Source organism: Trachemys scripta, chromosome 7, assembly GCF_013100865.1.
Source record: "Trachemys scripta elegans isolate TJP31775 chromosome 7, CAS_Tse_1.0, whole genome shotgun sequence".
Classification (NCBI taxonomy): Eukaryota; Metazoa; Chordata; order Testudines; family Emydidae; genus Trachemys; species Trachemys scripta.
The window spans coordinates 68,729,836-68,755,165 of NC_048304.1; the positions used below are offsets into that span (position 1 = coordinate 68,729,836).

Sequence of the window (25,330 nt, forward strand, 5' to 3'; positions counted from 1 at the left end):
CATTGGCTGGATGACCTCAGTCGTTAATTGCTGCTGTGAATAAGAAAACACAATTACAATAGGATAATGGGTTTCTTATTAGCATTTTTATTATGTGCAAGCTTAAAAAAAAAGTCCATCATCCTCTCACTGAGTGCAAGGAAATTGCATATTATATCAATTTACTGATGAAATAAACGAGTTATGAAATGCATGTCTACATTTATAAAAAGGCTTCCTTATAACGAGGGTTCAGTGGAGATGAAATCAAAGACAGAGCATGCAGACGGAGCCCTGGAACTTGGTCTTTCAGAGACAAAGACTAATATAGCTCTACATGTAACACTAAAATAACCTTGTACATGGTATTATAAATGGAATATCCATAATCTTTACAGCGTGCCAACTTTATTTATACATTTACAAGTAGTAGTGACTTTTTACATCGATAATATGTAACTGAGCTAAAATTTCGAAATATGCTGTTAAAAAGTGACATTCTTAATTCCAGTGGACTTACCATTTGACTTTCCCTAGCTATTATCTGGAGCAGACTTGATAAATTAAAGGGGTAACCCTTTATTTTAAGCACCCTCCTCTAATAAATTCATAAGGCATTTATGGTAATAGCAAGAACTCTAATAAATTCCTTTTGCAATGCATATTTCTTTCTCAGATAGCTCCCCCAAATGTTCCATGAGAGCTGGATTGTGGAAAACATTTGCCCATTACTTGGGTAAACATTTTTGTGTTGCTATTGTTTTTACTTCATTGTGAACAAATACAAATGAAAATAAAACAATAACAAAAAATCACTATCCTGGAATGTTCTCTAAAAAGTTTTATGCTGGCAGACAGCCAAGGGATAGTATAACTGAATCAGTGCCCATCCCACTGACATCAGCAAAGAAGTCTGGGTAAGTATCTTCTATTGATGTCAATACAAACTCTCTACTCAGCTCCAAGTCTGGAATTCTGGATATCTACTGCAAGATTAACAAGTGTAGAACTGAATTTTATCTTTTAATTAAGTATTTGGGGGAAAAGAGGGTTGAGGCAAGCCATGGATGTTTCTGTAAGCCTGGTTTGAACAAGGAAGTTCTGGTCAAGAGAAATGCTTGGCTTATGTAGACTCCCAAAGCTCAGACCACCCTAATTGGGTTCATCACATAAATTAACTTTAGGCCTATTGGAGATCTCCTGCTATATCGGGTGCAGAGCCCTCTAAACCTTGTCTACTGTATGTAGTGTGGAAAAGGGCTGCAGTAATTGCAATACAGTTACATGGCACAAAAGGCTCTGAGTTTGATTCTTCACTGCCTTGCAGCTTATCTAGTCAATTACACCAGTGCAGAGTGGGTATAAAATGCTACATAGTTAGATGGCAGTGTTGTACTCTCACGTGACTGTAGAGCTGGACAGATAACTGATTTTGTGGTTCACCAGCAGTTCCCAAAAATTGCAAACAAAATTCAGCGAATTGAAAAAACATTATTTTGCATTGAACAAACCATTTTGTCTGACCTGAAACATGCTGTTTCGGATATTTTGAAAAGTCTAGATTTACAAAACGGGAAGGGGGTCATGCCACCCATCTCCTTATAGCTTTAGCCCAGTACTAGAGCACTCACAAGACCCTGGTTCAACGGCCCCCTCTGCCTAATGTGGAGAACTTGGTCTTCCCATATTGCAGGAAAACACATTAGCCATTGGGCTGTGGGATAGTCTGGTGTGAGGATCTTTCAGTATCTGCTATTGAAGCTACTTCTAGGGGAGTGTGGTAATCACTGGGCTAAAATTTATAAAGAGGGCCCATGACGACCTCTAGTTCCTCCTGCTGTTTTGTGAACGACAGCTAAGTCCCGAAAATATATTTTTTTGGCCAAAATTATTTTGTGTCAAATTCCTGAACAGTTTGGGGTCATCCAAAATTGCATTTTTCAGCGAGGAAACCATTAGCTGAAAAATTTCACCCATCTCTACTTGGCAAAGATGGGAATGACTGAACATCAATGAAGAATAAGGCCCTGTCTCTTCTCTGAAAACCGTTACAAAGCTGATAGTACAGCACTTGAAGCTTTTCATCCCCATGCTCATTTCCAGAGCATTCTGAAATTCTTGTTCTTAGATTGTACCTGTTTTATACTACAATGATTAGTCCCCTGCAAGTACCTAAAATAAGTCAAAGTCTGCCCCAAGCCACAGATGGCTCATCAGGCTAACGCATGTCAGTTTCCATAGCCAACACTACACAAGGGAGTGATGTGGCTAGCATCATGCTGACCGCTTTTCACAGCCCTAACACTATGGATCAGGTGCCCATTTTGCTACTGGATGAATTAGCCTTCAGTATGAGATGGAGTGAGAAATGAATCCATGACCTCTGGAATTGCAGTTGAGCACCTTAATCACTTGGCCAGCGCATCTCAATACCTCAAATAGGTAGCAGTATGCTAATTTATAGCTTAGTCTATAGGTGGCACATTCCTTTTGCAGTGTTTTATTAACCAAATGTCTGGTTTTGATGCCTTCTATAGAAAACGCTTCCCAGAGTGAGCTGCGAGATCTGCTGTCAGAGTTCAACCTCTTGAAACAGGTCAACCACCCTCATGTCATCAAACTGTATGGAGCATGCAGTCAGGATGGTAAGTGTCAGCAGCTAGTTAGTAAGAGAGAAACAAAGAATGGATCTAGCCTGGGGTTGAAGCACTATTGAAAATGCAAAATATCTTTATAAATTTGCTATTGATTAAAAATGGTGGTGTTAAGAATGAGTGAGAGAAGTGGAAATCCTAATTTCAGCAAAACTAGCCGCAGATCTTATGGATACCACCTATATAGTCAGAGACAAACATGTTTTGATTCTAAAGCTATTTTAAAATATTTCCTGGCCAGTTTCTTTCTGCCTCTATTTTTTGACACTAAGTTGGTTCTCAGGGAGCCTCTTCTAATTTGGCTAGACTGGATTTTCAATATGATCATTATTTGGTATTCTAGTAGCACCTAACGGCCCAAGTCAGGGATTGGGGCACCATTTTGCCAGGTTCTGAGTGAACAAGTAGTTAAGGGACAACCCACTACCTAACCCCTGACTAGGTTGCTAGTTAGTTTCACTTTCAGTTTTTCTTCCCCAGAGTTTTTCTGCACTAGCATGATTCTGTTGTGTGGTGCTAACGTGAATGCTTACATTTGTCAAAAACTGGTTTCACTGACGTGTATACTGGGGGAAATAATTTTCAAAAGGATGTATTATAAACAGCCAAAGGGGCAAACTTTCAGTGCAGTTCATGGGGCTTTATCTAAACAATTCCCATGAATGTTAAATGGAGTTGCATGGCAACATCTTCTGCCATAAAATATCTGTTGTAAGTTGATCTTTCAGTTGTTATGGAGCGTGAGTGATTTACATGGCCACAAATTCTTAAGGCTCAGTCCTGAATCTTCAAAACGCCTGATGATGTAACAGTGCATTCCGGGGGCACGTAGAATTCAGGATTGTGCATCTGGGAGACTCAGTAAGATTAAAAAAAAAAAAAAAATCGGAGTGTTTTTTATGAACCTTGTGGAGGGGATAAAATCATTATGCTGTGAACTGTTTGTGAGTCGAATACTTCTCATAAATATGAAGGTAATTCATTAATGCATGGCGGGGGGAGGCTTTGATACAGCTGACAAATGTACTCAGCATTGTAGCGCTGAGTGGATATTCATGTGGGTGGTGGGGAGGAGAAGCTTGCTAATGGATTGAAATGTCAGGATTTTTGTTGAGAACCTATACTTGAGTGCTTTGAAAAGGCACCTTAATTAGTGTGCTGGAAGGAGAAGATGGTTTCTGAGCTAAATATCACACGCTCCAGAAAGTAATTTTGATTTTTTTTAAATCAAGTTTCTTAAGTAATTCCTTATACAGGCTTGATCTTCAGCTAAGTTTAAAAGAAAATTAAAAGGTGAAAGCTAAGGAGCTCTATTCATCAGTGTGAATCTGGAGTCATTCTACTGACTTCAGTGGATTTATTCTGAATTTAAACTCAGATGACTGAGAGGAACAGATTTTGACCCAACATCTTTGTGCAGCTACTTACTGCATGAATGAATTGTATTCTATGTGCTTTCTTGAATACTCCTGACCTTATTAAGGTATTATCTTCTTGCAATCAATGAGACTATTCGGCTGTGTCAGGCAAGCAAGCTCTGGCCTAATATTTGCTATAACATTGTGTGTGTATGCACATGTGTGTGATTCCATCAATAGAACCAAAAAGAACATTAAATAAGCATGTTACTAACCATACACATGACTTCACAGCTAATGATAAAACATACCATATGCACTCCAAAACCTACACAAAAAGAGGCACATCATGGGTGAAATCATGGAGAATGTGAGTTTTGCCATTGACTTCAGTGGGATCAGGATTTCACCCCATGTATTTAAGATGTCATATGTCATGCACTGGATTAATTTTTTTCCATGAACCAATCTATAGTTTAATAATTGTTGCCAGCACACCAAAATTTAGTGTGTGGCTATACTGAATAAAAACTAGTTCAATCTAGTTTTATATAGATATAGATATCACACACATTTTTCGTTCAATGAAACCTTTTTTCCTTGTAAACATGCTCCCCATATCCAAGCAAAGACACTGTTTAAAACTCTGTGCCATGATGCCTACAAAACAGCCTGACAACAGATAGGCAGCTGGCGGGCGGAGACCACTGCCTGCCATGCTGACCAGTACCTTCTCATTGTTTCCCTAAAAACAGGCACTGCTTGGGTATGTAGAGAGCCGTACAGGGTACACACCCTAAGGTTCTGATGTGAAAATACAAGGCTAGTATAGAAACTGTTTCACAACTTTAGCTTTGGTAGGTGTTGTTAGATGCCCTCTATAGCTCTGAGCAGTTATGCACATGAGTACCTGGGCTTGTAGCATGAGAGAATTCCCATAGGACATCCACTCAAGTGCATATTTGCAAGATTCTGAATCTGAATCCTTCCCATGTCATCAGACATTGCTAGGGCATGAAGAAAATTCTGCCATCCTTGTCTATGAGGCTGTTTGCCAGAATGGCTTCTTATTGTTTTTCTATAATTTAACTTTTTTACAAGGAGAGGTTGTTAGCCTCTCTCTCAAATGCCAGCCTATGGGACCAGTAGGCTGCTTTTCATGTGGTCCCTGCCTGGCTTTGATGGCCCTATTGGGAGCTAAAACCCCCACCAGCATAGTTCTTAGGTTATTTGAATTCACAAGCAATTCTACCACATCAAGTTGCAGTGCTGAGGGAAGGATGTTTCCAGGATTGGGGCCTGTAATTGTTAAAAACCAGTCTGTGATGTTAACTAGAAAAATCTTTAGAAAAGTAGAGCAGAACAACATGACTGATTTGTATTTTTCTTTCTTGTCCTCAGGGCCTCTGTATTTAATTGTGGAATATGCGAAGTATGGTTCCTTGCGCAGTTTTCTCAGGGAAAGTCGGAAAGTAGGACCTAGCTATGTGGGTAGTGATGCCAACAGAAATTCAAGCTACTTGGACAACCCAGATGAGAGAGCCTTAACAATGGGAGATCTGATCTCATTTGCATGGCAGATATCTCGGGGGATGCAGTACCTGGCAGAAATGAAGGTATAGTGCTACAGCAATGTGTTGAACATATCTCTGTGACAGGCATAAATATATCTGGAAGTTTCTCCATGCATCTTACCCCATAAGAATAATAACCATGATTGTTGGTTTCTTTTAAAAGCTTGTTCATCGTGATTTAGCAGCCAGAAATGTATTGGTGGCAGAAGGACGCAAAATGAAGATTTCTGATTTTGGCTTGTCCCGAGATGTTTATGAAGAGGATTCCTATGTCAAGAGAAGCAAGGTACAGTGCATGTTAAAACCAGGGCTGGAATCCTTGCTTAATCAAGGGAATGGGTTTACACTGAAGCACTTGTACACAGAAAATAAAGACAACAGCTAATTCCGATAAGGAAATAGAGAACAAAAAGTAAAGATTAAACAAAACAATTAGCTTCATCATTTGGGCCTTTATAAGTAACTAGACTACACTATTTACTGGTATATCATCAGCAAAAAATATTAATTCCTGTCCGCTCTTTCTTCTGCCTGTGTGCAATAATCTTTGTCAGGGCTGGCTCCAGGGTTTGGCTGCCCCAAGCAGCCAAACAAAAAAACAAACAAACAAACAAAAAAAAGCCGCAATCACAATCGTGATCTGCAGCGGCAATTCGGTGGGAGGTCCTTCGCTCTGAGCAGGAGTGAGGGACCGTTGGCTGAATTGCCGCCGAACAGCTGGATGTGCCGCCCCTCTCCGAAGTGGCCGCCCCAAGCACCTGCTTGGTAAGCTGGTGCCTGGAGCCGGCCCTGATCTTTGTATTTTACTGTAATGCCCCATCAACACCACATCTACAACCCAGTCACAGGACATGGTGACAATATAGATACAGTAGGACTACCTGTGTCCTTGAAAGTGGGTTAAAACCCTGGACTATTTTTGGAAAGCATGTATCCATGCATCTTGTAACCATGATTTCTCCCGTCTTTGTGTTGTGTTGTGTTGTAGCTGTAGTGTGAACAAGGGCCTTAAAAATAATGTGTGATCTAGCAATAATAAAGACAAATATATTCAAATATAATCCTATTTCCTTTCAAGTATTTTTCAGGTAGTAATTTTTTTTATAGCTGTTAGTTTGTAAGTTACTTAGGGTACAAAATCTAGGGCCTCATCTTGCTACTTTATACAAAAAAGCCATTAGTCTCTCTCTCCCTCTCTTTTTATAATTGCCAAGCCCACAAAACAAGGGATTGAAGAAAAAGTAGGCAGAAAGAGCTGGCAATCATTTAAAATAGAACTAGTTCGGGCTGAAAACTTCATAATTGGAATCTAAATCCAGATCCTAGTTTCATGAATGCTTCTTCTATAGCTATGATGATCTGAACCAAAACCCAGCTCCAAACAGCTCTGAAATATACAAGGTTTAAAATCCAGATCCAAATGCCAGAGCTTGGGCCCATCTCTGCTATAGATAGTAGAGATACCCATCTGCCAGTTTGGAATGCCTCGGATTCTTTAAAGCAATTATATTTTTTCTGTCACAGTAAATTATTATCAGCTGTCTAGAAGTAGTTCTGTCTGCTCACAGTGCTCATGGCAGAACTCAGCATATGGTAACATTTCATCTGTAGGATTGTGCAAAGGAAATTTGATGGAAAGCCTCTCCTGTGGTATTAGGATAGCTCCTCTCATTGTTTAGTCATATCACGGCTTTCCCTAAAAAGAACTATTATGATAACCTCAAGATTATGAAACAAGTTCAGACTTGTCGTTATTTATTGTCATAGCAGATATTGCCATAACACACTGAGCCGAATTCTGCCATAAGCCTGTATGCATGCAACTTTTATTGAAATCAGTGGGCCTTCTGCATGTAAATGAGGCCAGTATCCAAGCACCGTTTGTGAAATTCATTAATACTATTTTATGTTGACCATTCAATCGTCTGTGATACTGCTTCAGTTCCCTGTGTGGGTTAGTGTGAAAGTGCTGCCAGCATGAATTCTCACACATGAGAATTTCAAATATTGGCTTCCACAAATACTGTGACTTTTTGACGTTTGTTTTCCACTACAATTCCAGCCAATAATGCTCAATTGCATGATGTGTGCAGGAGGCAAATACAAAAGTGACCATGGACAAAGACAATAAAAATATAACTAGATAGTATATTAGGAAAGACAGTGCAATATCTACTCCATTCTATTATGTATGCTTTATACTGAAGGAATGCTATCTATTTGTACCTATTCCTCTGCAAAAATTATTTGAGAACAATTTATTCTAATACATAAATTTTTCCCCATAAAGTTAGATACTGATATAGCCCTCCTCACCATAGTATCTCCGAGTGCATATTCAATTTTCCAACACAAACAATTGTTTGCTGTCAAAAATAACTTGGGTAGAGAGAGAGAGCAGGAGGAAAGAATGGGAGAAAGAATGGAATATCTTTCAAATATATCTAGAAAAATTTTCCAAATACATGTGCATTGCCTGAAAATTTTATGAAAATACAAATCCAGAATGCTTTTGTGGATGTTATGAAGCATCCTGGAAATCACGTTGGCATTTTGCACAGCCACGATCTTTGCGAATAGCTGGTGTAGATCTGAGATTTTAACATGTGTATTTCAGACCAAAAAGCAGCAGTTTGCACCGCTTGTTAAGCAGCCATTGAACAAGTATAACTGCCCGAGTGAAACTTGAGTTCAGAAGCCAAAGCTGTCCTAAAACCTGAGTTTTTCACTTGCGATTCATCTTTCATTTGGATGGATCTTACTCCTATAGCCTCATTCTCCATCTCCTTTTGCACCTGCACAACTCCCACTAGGCTCTGGAAGTGTATCTAATGGGTGGCAAGCAATTCATGTTGACAAGTATAGGTTTAGTGTGATAGGAGGGTTCAGTGATCTGAGTTGACCATGTAATATGTCTGAAAATCACTGTTCATTGAGTGCATGTCCTTTCAAAACTGGGTCCTCCTAAGTTGGTTGGGTTAGAATGAATGGTAAAGTTCAGTGGTGATTAAAGAGAGGTTATCGCTGTGCCCCCTAACCTGTACTGCTCCCTGTTTATTTGATGAAATGTCACTTCAGTCATTAGACTGCTGAAGCATATCAGAGAGGCACAGTGCAGTATAAATCTTACTGTTGTGAAAGCAAATGCACCAACATTAAATTTAACCTTCTAACTTAGTAATTGTGTTGCTGTTTTTTCTCTTAGGGTCGAATACCGGTTAAATGGATGGCAATAGAATCCCTATTTGATCATATCTATACAACACAAAGTGATGTGTAAGTCTAAATTGTGGTGTGTCTTATGCAGTTTTTGTGTCTGTTGTATAGAGTTTCACAAAGAACTATGGTAACATATTTAATAGCCACAGCTTCTAAGTTGGAAGATAACAAATATCAGAGAGCCCAGATGACTCAGTCTCTCAGTAATGGTGGGATAAATATGAAACTTTAAAATTGTAGGTGACCCATTAAATTAAAACCTAAATCATGAGTGACTGTAGGAGGTTGCAATCTGATTGCCCTTTGTTGGCCTGTGTGGAATGAGATTTGATGGTCTCAGCCCCGTTTTTAATGTGCGCCCCACAGAACCCACTCTTGTTGGCAGACCCAGCAAAAAGACTAATGATTTAGAACCTGAGTCACCTCCCATTGAAGCCAATGACAAAACTCCAAATGACTTCAGTGGGAACGGGATCAGACTCTTAATGAACAACCAAGTTGCAGCCACATGATGCAAGTACCTGTGCCTGTTGTTAGAGAGTGATTGCATGGGCAGATTTGTTTTCCACTTCCTTTCTCACATTACTACTTCCTTCCTCACCCAGGCTGGTAGAGCAGCAGGAGAGGAGCAAATGGCGGGCAAGGGGATCCTTGGGGGAATAGGCAAGCAAGGGCAAGGTCTCAGGGTAGAGCATGGGTGGGGCCTCAGGGGAAGAGGCAGGGTGAAGGCAGGGCCTCAGGGCAGAGCGTGGGTGGGGGTCCCGGTCTGAGCCTTGGTGGGCCTCCCGCTTCTAGGGAGCTTCACTTCCAGTGCTCGAAAGGCAGCAGGCCGGTGCGCCTCCAAGGGAGGTGACCAGCATCGCATCTGCAGCATTTCCTCCCCCTGCATTGCCAGCCTTATTTGGGGAGGTTTAGTCTCCTGCAGCCTCTTATACACACACCCCATGCTCCAGGCTATTACTCCAACAGTGTAACACTGAAGAATTAAAGGGTTACTTTATTTGAAAATTGATTTTTAAAAATTTACATTTGCTAACAAATATAATCTACAAATATTCAGTGCTGTTTGGGGTGATGCAATTATGGTTTTAGTGACCATCTATTAATATACTTAAAATCCATTCCCGAATGCTGGATTTTCCTCATAAATTCTCTCTCTTTTTTTCCAGCTGCTTCCTTTTAAGACCCTTGTATATAGTCAGTAGTTGGCAGTGATCTAGCAGTAGTATAAGTTGCCAGCTTCTATCATTTCTTTTTTCCAACCCTGCTGCGAAAACCTTTGCTTTTTATGCTGGAACCTAGACACACATTGTACCAGTGCCCACAGTCTTCCTGTCCCCATGTCTCTGATGACATTTTTATTCATCCACAAAGACTGTACAATGGAAAATATTTCCCCACCTCCCCACACACTTAGTTACCGGTAATTTTTATAATTACAAAACTAAGGTACAATATCCTAACATACAAATCTGACAAACAGCTGGAGCTAATTGAGAAATTACCAACATGCTACACCCTCTTACAGAGCCTACAAAAAATTCACTTAAACAAAGAATCTTAAACATAAAAACCCACAATGCCACACACTCTTTCTGGATTACTTACAGGTCAAATTATAACCTGATAGGGTGCACAGAATAACTGGCTCAATAAAGGGCATGAGGAAGAATAGAAAAACTTAATCAAGTGCAATGGAACGTTATAAATATGCATGAGCTTTGAGGAAGATATAGACTGGTTAAAAATGAACTTACACAATATCAGCAGGAAAAAGCTGTTTGAAAGTTTCATGTAAGGCTGTGTGAGACTAGCAGTTCTTTTTTTAATATGTCCTGGCCTGGGAATGCCATTTCCCTTGTTTAAAATAAAAGAACTACAAGGAGACAAGTGAAACCTAGTCAGGAGGAGAGCAGTTTCTGTTGCTAAAATTTTGAGGTGGGATTTTCAAGGGAGCCTCAGGGAATTAGGCACATGACTTTCATTGACTTTCAGTGGACTTTAGGGGCCTAACTCCTCTAGGTCTCTTTTTAAAGGTGGAGCTCTCGCATAAAAGTCAGATGGCAAAAATGAATGTTTATTGCACTTTGTACATAACTTTGTTCTCAGAGGCATCCCATCAACCCAAGTGAAAAAATGCACTGTTGCCTGCTTTCCTTCACCCCGCATTGTGAAAACTGAAATCCTGGGGGGGTTTGAAATGAGGGTCTGGATTAGATTTTGGGTTGCTCAAGCCTCTGAAAGAGGGCTTCCACTCAGGAAAGGAACCTTTTTTTGGGGGTGGGGATGGGGGTAAACACATACCCTTATTTTCAACCCTTTGAGTCAAGGCCTTTCTACTAGAGCTGGTCAGAAAGTGGATAGAAAAATTGACTCAATTTTCTTCCCTTTAAAAAAAAAAAATCAAAATGTCACTATTTTTTGGGTGCATTTCAAATTTCCAAATAGAATTGACCAGTGCTGCCTTCTGTATTAGGCCCAGAACAAAATTAAGGCCCTGATTCATTAAACGAGCACAAGTAAGCCTATTAAAATAAAGGGGGTCATTTAGGTAAAATTAGACATGTGCATGCAAAGAAGGATGGATTTGTGGTTGATGCCTTGGTCTGTCTTGTCTATTTAGAATGTAATAGATGGGGGCAGGGATTCATACAACACCTAGCATAATGGAAACTTGATCTTGGAACCTTTAAGTGCTACTGTACTATTTGCTGGATAGGGGCCATGTTAAGCTCTTCAATCCTAGTAATTCAAGTGAATGGTTCCTTCCTTCCTTCCTTTTTCAGCTGGTCATTTGGAGTTCTGCTATGGGAGATTGTAACCCTGGGAGGTAATCCTTATCCTGGAATTGCTCCTGAAAGACTCTTTAACCTCCTGAAAACTGGCTATAGAATGGAGAGACCTGAAAACTGCAGTGAAGAAATGTAAGTAGTTCTTGCTTTGTTTGGATTAATAGAAATGTCCTTGAACAAAGGGGGGAAACAGTGTAAATAACAGCCATCTCCAGCATGACTTTTAGAGAAGTCTGAGAACAAACTAGTAAAAGTAAAGAACTCTGACATCATAAAGTGGCAGAAAGGTGGGGTGACAATCTGTGTTAAATGTGCACTAAAAGAAATGCAGTCCCCAAGCACCCGCATCTATTGCCAAAGTACTTGCTGAAAATTGGATAAAGTACTCCTCAGGCTAATGAAAAAGTGTAGGTTGAATATTTGGAACATGGGGGTGGGGGAGAAGAAATGCATCTAACATAGTGATGATTGATCTCTTCAAGATGTGTTGAAGCACATCCAAATACTAGGAACCCACTTTACTGCAAATAAGGTGGTTATTTTAATATCTGTGCTCCATGTACTCCCTGCAAATGGTTTGTCAGTTGTCTGACTTTCCTGGTAGTGCACAGAACCCTGAAGAGAAGATACCATGATCCAGAAATCAATACCTGTACAACACACACATTTTGTGATTTAGTGAGTCATTTCAGTTTATCTGTGACTATAAGACAGTTCATGTGTTATTAATTGACTTATTTACAAAAGGCAATTAACCAGGAAAATCTCAATGAGAGAGAGAAATATCTCATCTTCCTGGATAGTCTCTGGTGTCCGAAAATGAAACAAACAGAGCTTTAAAAATGTTTATCAGCCTCTATTAAGCCATATTCACATAAGACTGCATTGTCTCATTTGAATTTTGGAGAACAAGAACGAGATCCCTTCAGGAGTCTTGACCTTGCCCACATGTGTGGTGAGAAAAAGCAGCATAAATAGTACAGCCATTTTTTTCTGTGCACCACATACACAGAGATACCACTGAGACACTGTTGAACTTAGATTCATAGATCTCAAGTCCAGACTTGCCCCCAGCAAAATTAAATATTTTAAATTTTCACCCGTCTTCCCTTCCTCAAGCATTCACTTCAAATGTCCCCTTCCCCACCCCCAATTATGTTCCATTGTTGATACTTTTTTGAGTTGCTCATGTTGTGTAAGTTTGCAGGGGGTGGAGGGGAGTTGATGGCATTGTTGTTGTCGTCTCTCTTAGATGGACAACCTGGGTAGATGTTTATTTTAGGACATTAAAGACTGCATTAAGATGAACTACTTAACACCCATTTTTCTATGCATGCTCCAAATTATCCAGTCTAGCAATGAGGTGGGAATGCATAGCTTTACCCCTTTTTTAAAGGTATGCAAACTTTTCTGAAGCAGTTCACTCCATCTTTAATATAATAAATCCAAAAAAAGTGAGATTAGAAGAATCTTTATTTAGGTTGTAAAGTCAAGTACTAAAAAGTTAGGAAATGCCAGATGTATGGTTGCCTGTGCAAACTTAATTCAGACAGCCTATGCACATGTGTTTTTGAGACAGTCTTTAATGACATGATCACATAGTATCATAATGCCTATGCCCAAGAGGGAGGGTGTGAATTAAGGTTGTACAGCCAATCATAAATCTGGCATTTTTTAACTTTCAAGTGCTTGAATTTGCAACCTAAACAGAATTCTTATAACGTAGGGTAATTTAAATATAATTTCAAAATGTTTTTTTGTTTGTTTCTGTTTGGTTTTTAAGGAAAATGGTGAAGCCACTTTCTTTTATGAACAGCTGAGCACCAGCGGGGTTTGAATCCTGAACCTTCAGCACTGCAGCAGAAGTCATTTAAGCTATAGCTCTAACTACATTATCTGGGTGGGCTGCTGAGTCCAGAAAAAGTGTCATGGGAGAACTCAGCCTGGCCCAATTCTTTCTTTCTCTTCCCTTCTGGGAGTTGGGGGAGCTCCTGCCCTATTTGTTGTCCCCAGAGGAAAGAATGGGCCACTAGGTCCAGGTGCTGGATCCAGAGGAGGGAAGCCCAGTCTAGGTTTTTCTCCTCCCCACCACTATGGCTGCTCCCAGCTATTTCCAGAACAATGTGGTGGTGCTGCTGATTTTGTGGCGGTGGAGTCTGCCCTTAGAATATTAATGTGTTCAGTTATTATGTTAGCAGGCTGCCAACACTTTCCCGAGGAAGGAGAGCAGGAGAGGGGAAATTATTTTGAAAGCTTATATCTCAGCAAAAGCTGAATGGAATTTCATACCATAAAGGAAAAGCACTTCTGTAGCCAGAGGACTTTTCCCCTGCCAAATACCAAAGGCCCGAGGCAAACAATGGAGATGTGAAAGTTTCTCAAAGGAAAGGTTGCCAGAATCTTGCAGGTGGGAAGTGTTAGGCAGCCTAAACATTGGTGTCACTATCAACTCCCCCTGTACCGGTTGTTTTGTTCTTCTTCTAGGTGACTGTCCGAGAAAGCAAAAGTCATAGGAGAATAGGGTGACCAGATGTCCCAATTTTATAGGGACAGTCCCGATTTTGGGGGCTTTTCTTATATAGGCACCTATTACCCCCCACCCTCTGTCCTGATTTTTTACACTTGCTATCTGGTCACCCTATAGGAGAAGTGTAAGGGATCAGCTGGGAGGTCTGATTACCAGCGTATGTAGTCACTCACCATACCTCAGCTCAAACTAGTATGCTAAAAATAGCACTGTGGGGGTTGCAACACTGGGATCAGGCAGGCTTGGGGTTGAGGAGCTAGCCCACGCCACCACCAGTGCCACAGGTTCACACTGACTTTTTTAGAACAAGAGTTCGAGCTGAGCGAGGGCGAGAGTCTACGCACGCTGGGAATCTCACCTCCCAGTAGCAGTGTAGACTTACTCTTGGACACCAATCTTGCAAAGAGATCCATATGCCTGGGGCTTTAATTACATGCAGCATCTCCTGGGAATAAAGGTACACTCATGTGACTCTCAGTGCAGTATTAGGGCCTCATCCCATGGAGAAATTGTTTAGCTACATAAATAAGAAAAAGGAAAGATTGAGATATTTCTTTGAGTGGCATTCACAACAGTGTCCAGATCACTGTACTGTAGATTTATTTGAGCAGAAAGGAAAACCAAACCATTTGTGAATGCAGGATCTTATTATGTGTTACTTTGGTTCATAGGTATAACTTGATGCTGCGATGCTGGAAACAGGAACCAGATAAGAGGCCAACATTTGCTGACATCAGCAAAGAACTGGAGAAAATGATGGTGAAGAGTAGGGTAAGTCTGCTGCAAGATGAGTTTTGCACAGTTAATGAAAACTAGTAGGAAATGTTTACAATCCAAAGAGCTTGATTGTAGCACAGAGAAATAAACTTCTGATAAGAAAAGTTCTTATTTTGATCAGGATTAAAGGCATCCAAAAACCTTATTTCCTCCAGATGGCAGAAAGCTTTCCAAAAGCAGTTCCATCGTTTTTTTGTATGGTGATTTTGAAGATTTCAGACCTAGAAATGTTGTGTGGTTGATTATTTTACCACTTAGTTTCCTTAGTAACAAATTTATTATTGCAGAGTTAATTTTAATTTGCATTACTCAATAATCAAGCAGTAGAAAGCCTCAAATTAAATGACTAAAATATTGCAAAGCAAGTATTGTGTCATTTCTGATTTGGGATTTCTTAAAGATGTGATAGGAGCAACAAAATACTAAAGCCATTTGGTTCCAAATCTGTCTACTTTCAAATGCATAATCTGATAAGGGATTTTCCTGGGAATTCAAAGGACCTCATTGTCAGTGTGGAGCCTTTACACATCCTCATCTAGGACTTGGTCTTGCACACTGCTGAGCACTGTTGTCCTGAGAACACCTATGCATGCGCTTAATTTAAAGCCCATGAGTATCTCCATCAGTACCTTGCAGGATTGAGTCCCTAGTACACACTGCAAACATACATCCACCTAAATGGATATTTTCCAATATTAATACTTTTATGTGCACTTATTTGATCTGGCTTAGGCATGGAAATTCTATCAGTGCAAATGGAAGTTTTTCATGGAAAAATCCAGTTGTTTGTGTGTGCTGGAAAAGAGCATGTGCAGTTGAATGAGCACATACAAGTGTACATGTGCACACAGAAGTGGAGGCCGGTGACTAAAAATAGGTGTGTGTATGCGCTTACCAATATATATTTATAAAATCCCTGTTTTGCAAAAACATTAGAAATCTCCAACAATAGTGACTCTCTAGGTAAGACCTACAATATTGTTCCTCTGTTACAAATCCAGCAGAGGGAGAACAAATGAACTAACCCATTCTGGGCTTGGGCATGTGTTGCTGGGCACAGATTAAGAAGTGAACAGAAGGGAGCCATTATGCTCTATAGGAAAATTTAAAAATCAAAGTTAAATCAGTGATGGTGAAATGCAAAGTAAGAGCAAAGTTTTTTGTTTTGAGGTTCCAAAAGGCTATTACAAGAGCAATGTATTGAACTAAAAGTAAATTTCCAACCCAAAAAGTTGTGTCTGCTTTGTATGACAGACAGAATATCTGGGATAATCCAGTGACTGGACAGTAACACTGAACTGGGCAATGTTGTCTGAAATGGTTATCCTAGTTAAAAACAAAACAACCAGCATCCTGAACAGAACTATGGGCCAAATGCTGCAAAATGGTGAGAGCACCTTCCAGGCATTGTTAAGCACCCTGTCCTCCCATTGAATTTTAAGTTGAGAGGAAAGCTGAAATTAAAGCCTATCTATCAGTGTGATTTTTGAGTTAACTCGTTGGCAAGCAGCATTCAACAGGAGAAGCACTAACTGAGCATGTTTCTGTCGAAGCATGTCTAGTGTTTCTGCAAACAAGTGCATTGCCGAGGACACTACTCTGGCAGAAAACAGGAGATTAAGCAGTTGGTATTCTCTATAGAAGGGCCCACTTTGAGTTTGCAGTTGCCCAGTCTAGGGAAGCCAGAAATGTGTTAGCAACTATAACTGAGAATGACTTTGTTGCTTATTGTAACCTAGCATTTTATTTATTTATTTGGTAGGACTACTTAGATCTTGCAGCTTCCACACCCTCTGACTCCTTACTTTATGATGACGGGCTCTCAGAAGAGGAGACACCACTCGTGGACTGTAATAATGCTCCCCTCCCTCGAACCCTCCCCTCCACATGGATTGAAAACAAACTCTATGGTAGAATTTCACATGCATTTACTAGATTCTAGCAACACACACACAAAGTGTTTTTTTTTCTTCTGCACTATCTTCAGACTCTGTAACCCCATTAGAGTGTTTCTTGTGTGAATGAAACCAATCAAAATTTGCTTGGAAAGCTTTTTTTATTTGTAAATGTCAAACTTTGCATCAAGATCATACTTTAGGCGTCTTGCAGCTGTGTTTAAAAAAAGATTTAAAAAGGATGTGAAAATAAGTAAAATCACCATATATATCTATATATCATATGATAAGGAGAAATAAATAGATCAGGGAAGTACTCTCAGGGGAAATTTTAAAAGGCTAAGAACTGAATATCCAATTAAAATAGTCTTTTGTGTTGGGGGGTGGAGTTGGGGAAATATGTTAGATTCTATATCTCTAATTTAAGTAACAGGGATTTAAAAAAACATTTGCTAAACATTTTTGGGGGGCTCAGTTGAATAGTGAGGCCCAATTTGTTACAGTTTTATGTTTATCCACACGGATTCCTGAATCTCAGCTGCTGCTCACATGTTTTAAGTCCTTGTGCAGAAATTTCTGCTTAACATGACATGGGTTGGGATCAGGTTACAATTTACAGATGATGGGGGGACTGAGTGTAGCTACACAGTCTTTTGGAAATTGATTTGGTGATGGCCACTATAAAAATACTTTCGACTGTTTTCACATCCTTTAGTTTATCATGCAAATGTTAGCACTAAGCCCTGATTGAATGATGTAGCAAGTGTTTTGAAAGGGAACATGTGCTTTCATATTGTGATGGTGAGATGGACAGTAAAAATGGTTCTTGCCAAAACTCCTATATTTTGTTTTCTGATTAAATATTCTACATGTTTTTGGCTGTTTACTAACTTCAAAGATCATATTTTTTTCATTCTTCAAGCAGTAAAACTTTTTTAAAAGCTGAAGCTTTTCCATTACTCTGTATGTTTGTAATTAGAAAATATCTTTGAGTTTTTTTTTCCCTCTGCTCCCCAGACATGATTTTTAAAACTAGGTGTCCAAGGTTAGGTTCCTAAATACATATTTGGAATTTTAAATAAGTGGTCAGATTTTCAAAAGGGCTTAAGCATCCAACAGTTCCCATTGAAGTTCCCATTGCTGAATGCTTTTGAAAATCTCAGCACGTATTTAGGTGCCAAAATAGGCAACAAAATTAGGCTTCTATTTTTGAAAATGCTGGCCTTGGTATATTTTTGCATATGGTGCTGGATCAGCAAGATGCTGAGCACTCTGGGCCCAGTCCAGCAAAATACGTAAGCATGACCTTAAATTTACATTTATGAGTAGCACACTGATGTCAATAGGACTACTTATATGCTTAACTTTAAACCTGTATTTAAATATATAGCTGGATCAGAGTCAGAGTGCTCAGAACCTTGCAGCCCATTGTACTACTGGGAGATCATGATGGGTGATACGAGTCTCATCCTAAACCTATTGAAGCCAATGGAAAGACACCCACTGATGTCAATGGAAATACTTTCATTGACTAGAATGGACATTGGGTCCTGCCTTAAATGGGCTTATTACTGCTTGGAGCATTGTATGTACAGCAAGAACTTCCAGTTGCAATAAATTCTCTGGCAAAGCAATTTGTAATTACATTGTCATGAAACTATAAAATTGTGAAAAGTTGGAGGCTATCAGAAGAAAAATTATTAACTTTTATTGGATTATATGATACACACACTTTTTTTTTTTTTTTATCAAGACAGCACTTTATTTGTTCAGGGTGTTTGCCTTCAGCAGAATTTGTGCTTTGGGGTTTTGAAACACACTTTATATCAATTGACTGGGGACAAAAAACAATGGTCTGGCTTAAAGTATTGAACGGAGTTTTGCCAAGGGCCTTACTGTCTGCACATGAAGTTATGGTTCTTCAGTGCAGAAAAAATTATCTGTTTTCATTTTTAGGCATGTCATACCCGAACTGGCCTGAGGAGAGCCCCGTTCCACTCACAAGATTCGATGGCACTAACTCTGTGTTTTCAAGATATGCAAATGATAGTGTATATGCTAACTGGATGGTTTCACCCTCAGCGGCAAAATTTATGGACAAGTTTGATAGTTAAAAATTTCTTTGTGAAAGGTAATGGACCCATGAGGGGAGCAAACATGCAAAGAATGGAAAGTCCATTGGCTCATTCTTTGTACAATTAAAACAGGTTAAACCAACATTAATTTCTCAAATGGCAAACTCTTTTTTGGTAGTTTCTCAAGTGGTTTTACGCATGATCAAGACTATAATTGATTATTTTCCCCTTTCAGGAAACATATCAAACTGGATAAAAGTTGTAGTTCCAGTACTTATTTTTTAGTCCACCATTCTGCACATAGTCCAATTTGGTAACTGTTTATTGCAAATGGCTGTGCACTTCATGCTTACAATTTTTTAGGTCAGCTGTCCTACATTACAGCTTTCTTGGGTGGGAAAATGTTGTTGTACTTGAACTGCTACTTTTCTGGTTATTAACAAAAGGCCACTTGATCTAAGCATGAAGCACAAACAGTATATGTAGGGGGGAAAAAACATTTGGCTCAAAATAACTGAGCTTACTATAGAATCCAAAGTGTTACCATGATGTTGGCACTAATGAAGCCTGTATTTTGGTTTCGAAGCAAACATTAAGTAACTCAGTAGGGAACTTGAGATTCAACATTTGAAGTCTTGAAAAGCTGTAAAAATGTCTTGTCTTGTCTTAATGAGAAAAGAGTTTGTTTTATTATGTTTAAACTATTCTTACCTTTAGCACAATGGAGATAAATTTGATACCAGATATGCTATATAGACTGATGTCAATCAAGAGTGCTCACCTGACACAACTTATTTTCCATTACATCCATTTTACTAATGTTACAATATCTGTTGTACAATCATAATTCTGTTTGAGTTCAGTGTAGACTGTACAGGATATTTTGAACTAAATTAAAGCAAAGAGATTTTGTTTGCAGTCATGTTCAATGAGTTGGAGTCTTCCTCTAAGCTCAAAATCTGATTCTACAGTCCAATACACTGCTAACATAGGATATCACACTGACACCATTCCAAATAAATCTTCTGTCTTGTAAGTCACAAGTAGACAACCCTTTTACTTAGCATAACTTATCTGATGCTTTTATCTTTAGTTAGTTAATTATTCCCTACAAGCGGGGGGTGGGAGGGGGAAATCACCTGATTTTGTTAAGGGTAAATTTAATTCAAATGGTGTGCAACCATATTGATGTGGTATTTAGGAGAATGATCTGACTCTTATAGAGCTTATGTGGAAGGGGATAAATAGGTTGGCAGTACTTTTCTGTCTTTTACTTGTAATTTAATATTGTTGAAGAGAATATTTTTTGTGTTCTAAAAATGTTGGACCATAAACCCAGAGTGACATGTTGTTACCTGTGTGATGGCTATTCTTAAATAATCCAATTCTGCCAAAGCTTGTTCCTGTCTCTTAAATTCCAGTTTAGCTGTCTTCATGTGTTTGTTTTGTGTGTCAGCACAATGTGTTTCCATTAAAGTCTGTGATTTAAGAAGTAAATGAGTCAGATTGCCAAAAACTTAACACAGGTCTTCATACAAACAACAGAAGTACAGATGTAAAGCGTTGTGTTAGTATTTAAACACTGTTTTATAAAGGAATATTGTCTTTTATTATAACTTGTTTTCAGACGAGCAGTAGCAGTGTGAATTTTTCTTTGTGTAAACTAACTACTACACTAGGTACTCTGTGCACAGCATAAAGATACAGACATGCATAGGAAGAGAAGATGTAATGAGTTTAGTTGTGATACAACAGTGGCATCTCAAATGATTCTGGAGGTGTGGCACAGCCCTGCATACACTGTAACAATGCACATCAAATAAGTATAAAATAAATGCAATGGAAAATTAAACCCCCATTAAATGGGCTTTTTCTTCACTGGCACTGAGAGAGAAACTAGGTACAAATGCCATAACAACATAAGGGAGGTCTACAATCAGTGACCGCTGCTGTGGTAGCTTTCAGTGTTACTCATTAAGTCTGGCCATACACTGTTTTCCCACTATTTCAGTCCATCAGTGAGAAATCTGAATTCTTCATTTGTCACGAGCAATCCGGAAGCATCAGAGAGATTTTTCATCAGTGGCAGCATGTGACAGAAATTCCTAAACTAGAACAAAAGTCCTCCAGGCAGAGGTACTTTACTCCAGTTTCTAATGTGACAGAACCTGCGACAACAGTGTCATTCTAAGACAGGTGAGTGAGATGACAAGTGGTATTGAAATAACCAACTGATGGAGACAGCATTGAGTATCATTGTATTTCAAACTCTGAGCATCATCCTCTGGTTAGTTCAATTTACCCCTATGAAAACTGGGGTTCCCAGTCACATTTATTATTCATTTCCTTATACACACATCTGATATAGGTGTTGCATAGAACATAAAACAGCAAAAAGTAATTACATTTATGCCATAGATAATTAGCCGCCTGCCCACTTTCTCAAGCAGAGCTGAATGAATGATTCACAATGAACAATTTATAATCCAACTAATTTAGCCTTCCTTATTGTTCCCAGAATATCTGTAAGAAGCAGATTGTGACTTCCTTACATATATTCATTATTGACAATTTTTATTTCCACACTGTAGATTCATTGTGAATGGTTCATGTGGAGCATTTGATATTTGTTTTGTATTGGTTAGTTGTGATTAAAGTCGCAAGGTATTTCAATTCTCTGATTGGATGAAAACGGATACACTTCTGGAATGAATACTCACATGAAAATTCTAGTTTTAGTTCCCACCAATGTTAGGGACAGTAAAACTCAATTACTTCATAACTTCATAGATTTTTATTTTTAAGGCCAGAATGGGTCTTCTACAGAGGTGTGATTACATGATCTAGCAGGCCATGACATTTCACCCAGTTTCCCCAGTATTGAGCCCAATAACTTGTGTTTCCTTGCTTTCTCTCAGAAAACTTAAAAGGAGCACGAGAAGAGCCAACATGAACTCATTTATATATTTGAGGGAATAGTGACAGAAAATTCTTCCAGCTCTACCAACATGTCAACAAAAACTACATCACATAAACATTTTACACTTGGGGTTCTGTAGGATGTGGCCAGTTCTAGAAATGGGTGAATCCAAAGGCGTTTTTCTCTTCATAAAGACACCAGGAAACGATTTTAATGTACATTTATTTTCTATGTGCAAATGTTTTTCTTAAGTGTGATCCTTAAAATCGGTCATGTAAATGTATGGCAGCTGATACAATAGACTTCAGCCTGTCACATATTTTAAACAACTTTACAAATATGCATTCTTACCATTAAATCATGAAGGGTCCAAAATGGGCATCCTGTTTTATTCATTGTATGTGGTAAAATAATATTAAATTGGAAATATAAAGTGTAAAGTCTTTTAAAAATACTATTTGAGTGCAATACAATAAGACTATTTTTGTACTAATTGCTTGCTTGATTTAAAAATTTTAAATCAATCACATTTGAATAATACAAGCACTAAAATGTTCCAAAATAGACCATTGTTTTATATATATATAAAAAAAGATTTCAAAATGACCCACCCCACATTCTAAAATCTTGTATGCAAAATTACAGCCCACACAGTTCTTAAATCTATTACAGGGTTTATAATGAAAACACTATGAAACTCCTAATTGTACAACAGCAAGGAGGCCCTGATATTATATCACCGTCTTCCTTGTGGCTTAGCCAGTCACATAATACTAGCTTTGATCTGTTTAAAAAAAAAAAAAAAAAAGTGTACTTTAATGTATGTCCAGTAGAATTTTGAAAAGTAAATGGTTGTGAATCTATTCTGACTGACCTTAATCCACCTAAATTGTGTTTTCCATATTGCCAGCCAAATAAGTGTGTAGGAAAGTGTGCATGTGTATGTGTGCACATGTGATATTCTCTATATAGACCTCTATTATTTTATATCTATATAGATATAAAAACAATATTTCATATAAAATGTGAACATAAATACAATGGACCTGGGTATACTTAAATACAGATACTATAAACACATACACACAACTTGTGTCTTATACACAGCTTCTGCACTCTCCAAATGTTTAGTCATGATTCTGGTCAGGCCAAACTCTTATTGAATTCAGTCGAGAGGTTGTGTCTGTGTAAGCATTGCATGATAGATCCAGGCAACAGTGCAGTATAGTAGTCACCATAAAAAGCCTTGACAATTACAGTAGTATTTGTGATATTCCACAATGCAAAGATAGGGGTATTGCAAAAAAACACTGTAAAGTTATTTTTATCTGAAAATACTGATTGTACTGTTCTAATGATGATCATTTTGCTAGGCTAAAATGTATCAATAAGGTTAGAAATGAGACAAAGATTAGGTGTTAATGAAAATACAATAGATTTTATGTGTAAGGATATTTTCTATGTATGAAAATGTTTATAGACCTAATTTTAAAATGTATATATTTTTTGAGAAAAGAGAATTGGTGAATTAATTAATCCCCAAGGATCTGTACTGGCACCAGTGCTGTTCAACATATTCATAAATGATCAGGTAAAAGGGGCAAACAGGGAGGTGGCAAAGTTTGCAGATGATAAAAAATTACTCAAGATTGTTAAGTCCAAAACAAACTCTGAAGAGTTACAAAGGAAGGTCTCACAAAACGGCGTGACTGGGCAACAAAATGGCAGATGAAATTCAGTGTTGATAAATGCAAAGTAATTCACATTGGAAAACGTAATCCCAACTAGACATACAAAACAGTGGGGTCTAAATTAGCTGTTCCCACTCAAGAAAGAGATCTTAGAGTCATTGTGGGGAGTTCTCTGAAAGCATCTGCTCAATGTGCAGTGGTAGTCAAAAAAGCTAACAGAATGTTAGAAAGCATTAGGGAAGGGATAGATAATAAATAATCATAACGCCACTATATTAAAGCCATGATACGCCAACATCTTGAATACTGTGTGCAGTTCTGGTTGCTCCAGCTCAGAAAAATACATTAGAATTGGAAAAAGCACAGAAGGGCAACATAAATGATTAAGGATATGGAACAGCTTCCATATGATGAGAGATTTAAAAGACTGGGACTGGTCTGCTTAGAAAAGGAGGGATTTAATATATGGAGATATGCCTATCTCATAGAGCTGGAAGGGACCCTGAAAGGTCATCAAGTCTAGCCCCCTGCCTTCATTAGCAGGACCAAGTACTGATTTTGCCCCAGATCCCTAAGTGGCCCCCTCAAGGATTGAACTTACAACCCTGGGTTTAGCAGGCCAATGCTCAAACCACTGAGTTGTCCCTCCCCCTGGTGATTGTGGGTTGTGATTCATAAAATCATGAATGGTGTGGAGAAAGTGATTAAGGAAGTGTTATTTGCCCCTTCACATAACACATGAACCAGGGATCACCCAATGAAATTAATAATCAGCAGGTTTAAAACAAAAATAAGGAAGTACTTCTTCACATAACACAAAGGCCTGGTCTACACTGGGGGGGCGGCTGTCGATGTAAGATACGCAACTTCAGCTACGGGACTACCATAGCTGAAGTCGACATATCTTATTCCGACTTACCTCCCATCCTCACGGCGCGGGATTGATGGCCGCGGCTCCCCCATCGACTCCGCTACCGCCGCTCGCTCCGGAGGAGTTCCAGAGTCGATGGGGAGTGCATTTGGGGATCGATATATTGCGTCTTAACGAGACGCGATATATCGATCGATCGCTACCTGCTGATACGGCGGGTAGTCTGGACGTACCCAAAATCAACCTGTGGAAATTCTTGCCAGGCGATGTTGAGAAGTCCAAAAGTACAATCGGGTTCAAAAAAGAACTAGATAAGTTCGTGGAGGACTGGTCCATCAATGATTATTAGCCAAGATGGTCAGGGATGCAACCCCATGTTCTGGGTGTCCATAAACCTCTGACTACCAGAAGCAGGGGATGGATCACTCGATAAATTGCCCTGTTCTGTTCACTCTCTGAAGCATCTAGCACTGGCCACTGTTGGAAGACCGGGATAGATGGACCACTGGTCTGACCCAGTATGGCCATTCTTATGACTTCTAAATGGATGGTATTTTGCTAATTATTAATCTTTCACTTCTCTTTAAAACTGGAACTGCAAAGATTAGACACATGGTTGTCATATTAGCACATGTTTTCAAAGTTCAAATGAACTTAATAGAAGGTTCATTTTTTACATTCACCAGGTTTTAGACTTCTTACCACTAATAAACATTTTCATCCAAACAATCAAAGCCTGAACAGTGTAGTTTCACACAGCATGCATATACATGTATGTGCATTTTAAAATTAATTTTCTATGTTTTCACAATTAATGATTAGTGGATTAATCAGTAGCCATACTTCAAAAACTAGGCAAGACTCCACAAAAACAAAGCGCCATGTATATTAGATGCACAAAATGACAGTTTCATCATAAACTTCCCTTCCAGAAAACTCCCCTTAACTTCACTTTCACTTAAAAGCACAGAAAAGTGCTTAAATAAATAAACCTAAGT

General features: G+C 38.8%; 1 protein-coding gene across 1 annotated transcript in view; it reads left to right on the plus strand.

The window, feature by feature from the left end:
- RET (ret proto-oncogene) overlaps nucleotides 1–20,702 on the plus strand; it is a 56,237-nt gene extending 35,535 nt beyond the window's left edge. The window contains exons 13-20 of the mRNA XM_034776850.1: nucleotides 2,517–2,624; nucleotides 5,393–5,607; nucleotides 5,729–5,851; nucleotides 8,771–8,841; nucleotides 11,571–11,708; nucleotides 14,775–14,874; nucleotides 16,643–16,790; nucleotides 18,732–20,702. Of these exons, the coding sequence (XP_034632741.1) occupies nucleotides 2,517–2,624; nucleotides 5,393–5,607; nucleotides 5,729–5,851; nucleotides 8,771–8,841; nucleotides 11,571–11,708; nucleotides 14,775–14,874; nucleotides 16,643–16,790; nucleotides 18,732–18,889 (1,061 nt within the window). The 3' untranslated portion in view covers nucleotides 18,890–20,702. The remainder of the gene's footprint in view (nucleotides 1–2,516; nucleotides 2,625–5,392; nucleotides 5,608–5,728; nucleotides 5,852–8,770; nucleotides 8,842–11,570; nucleotides 11,709–14,774; nucleotides 14,875–16,642; nucleotides 16,791–18,731) is intronic.
- The last annotated feature ends 4,628 nt before the right edge of the window (nucleotides 20,703–25,330 follow it).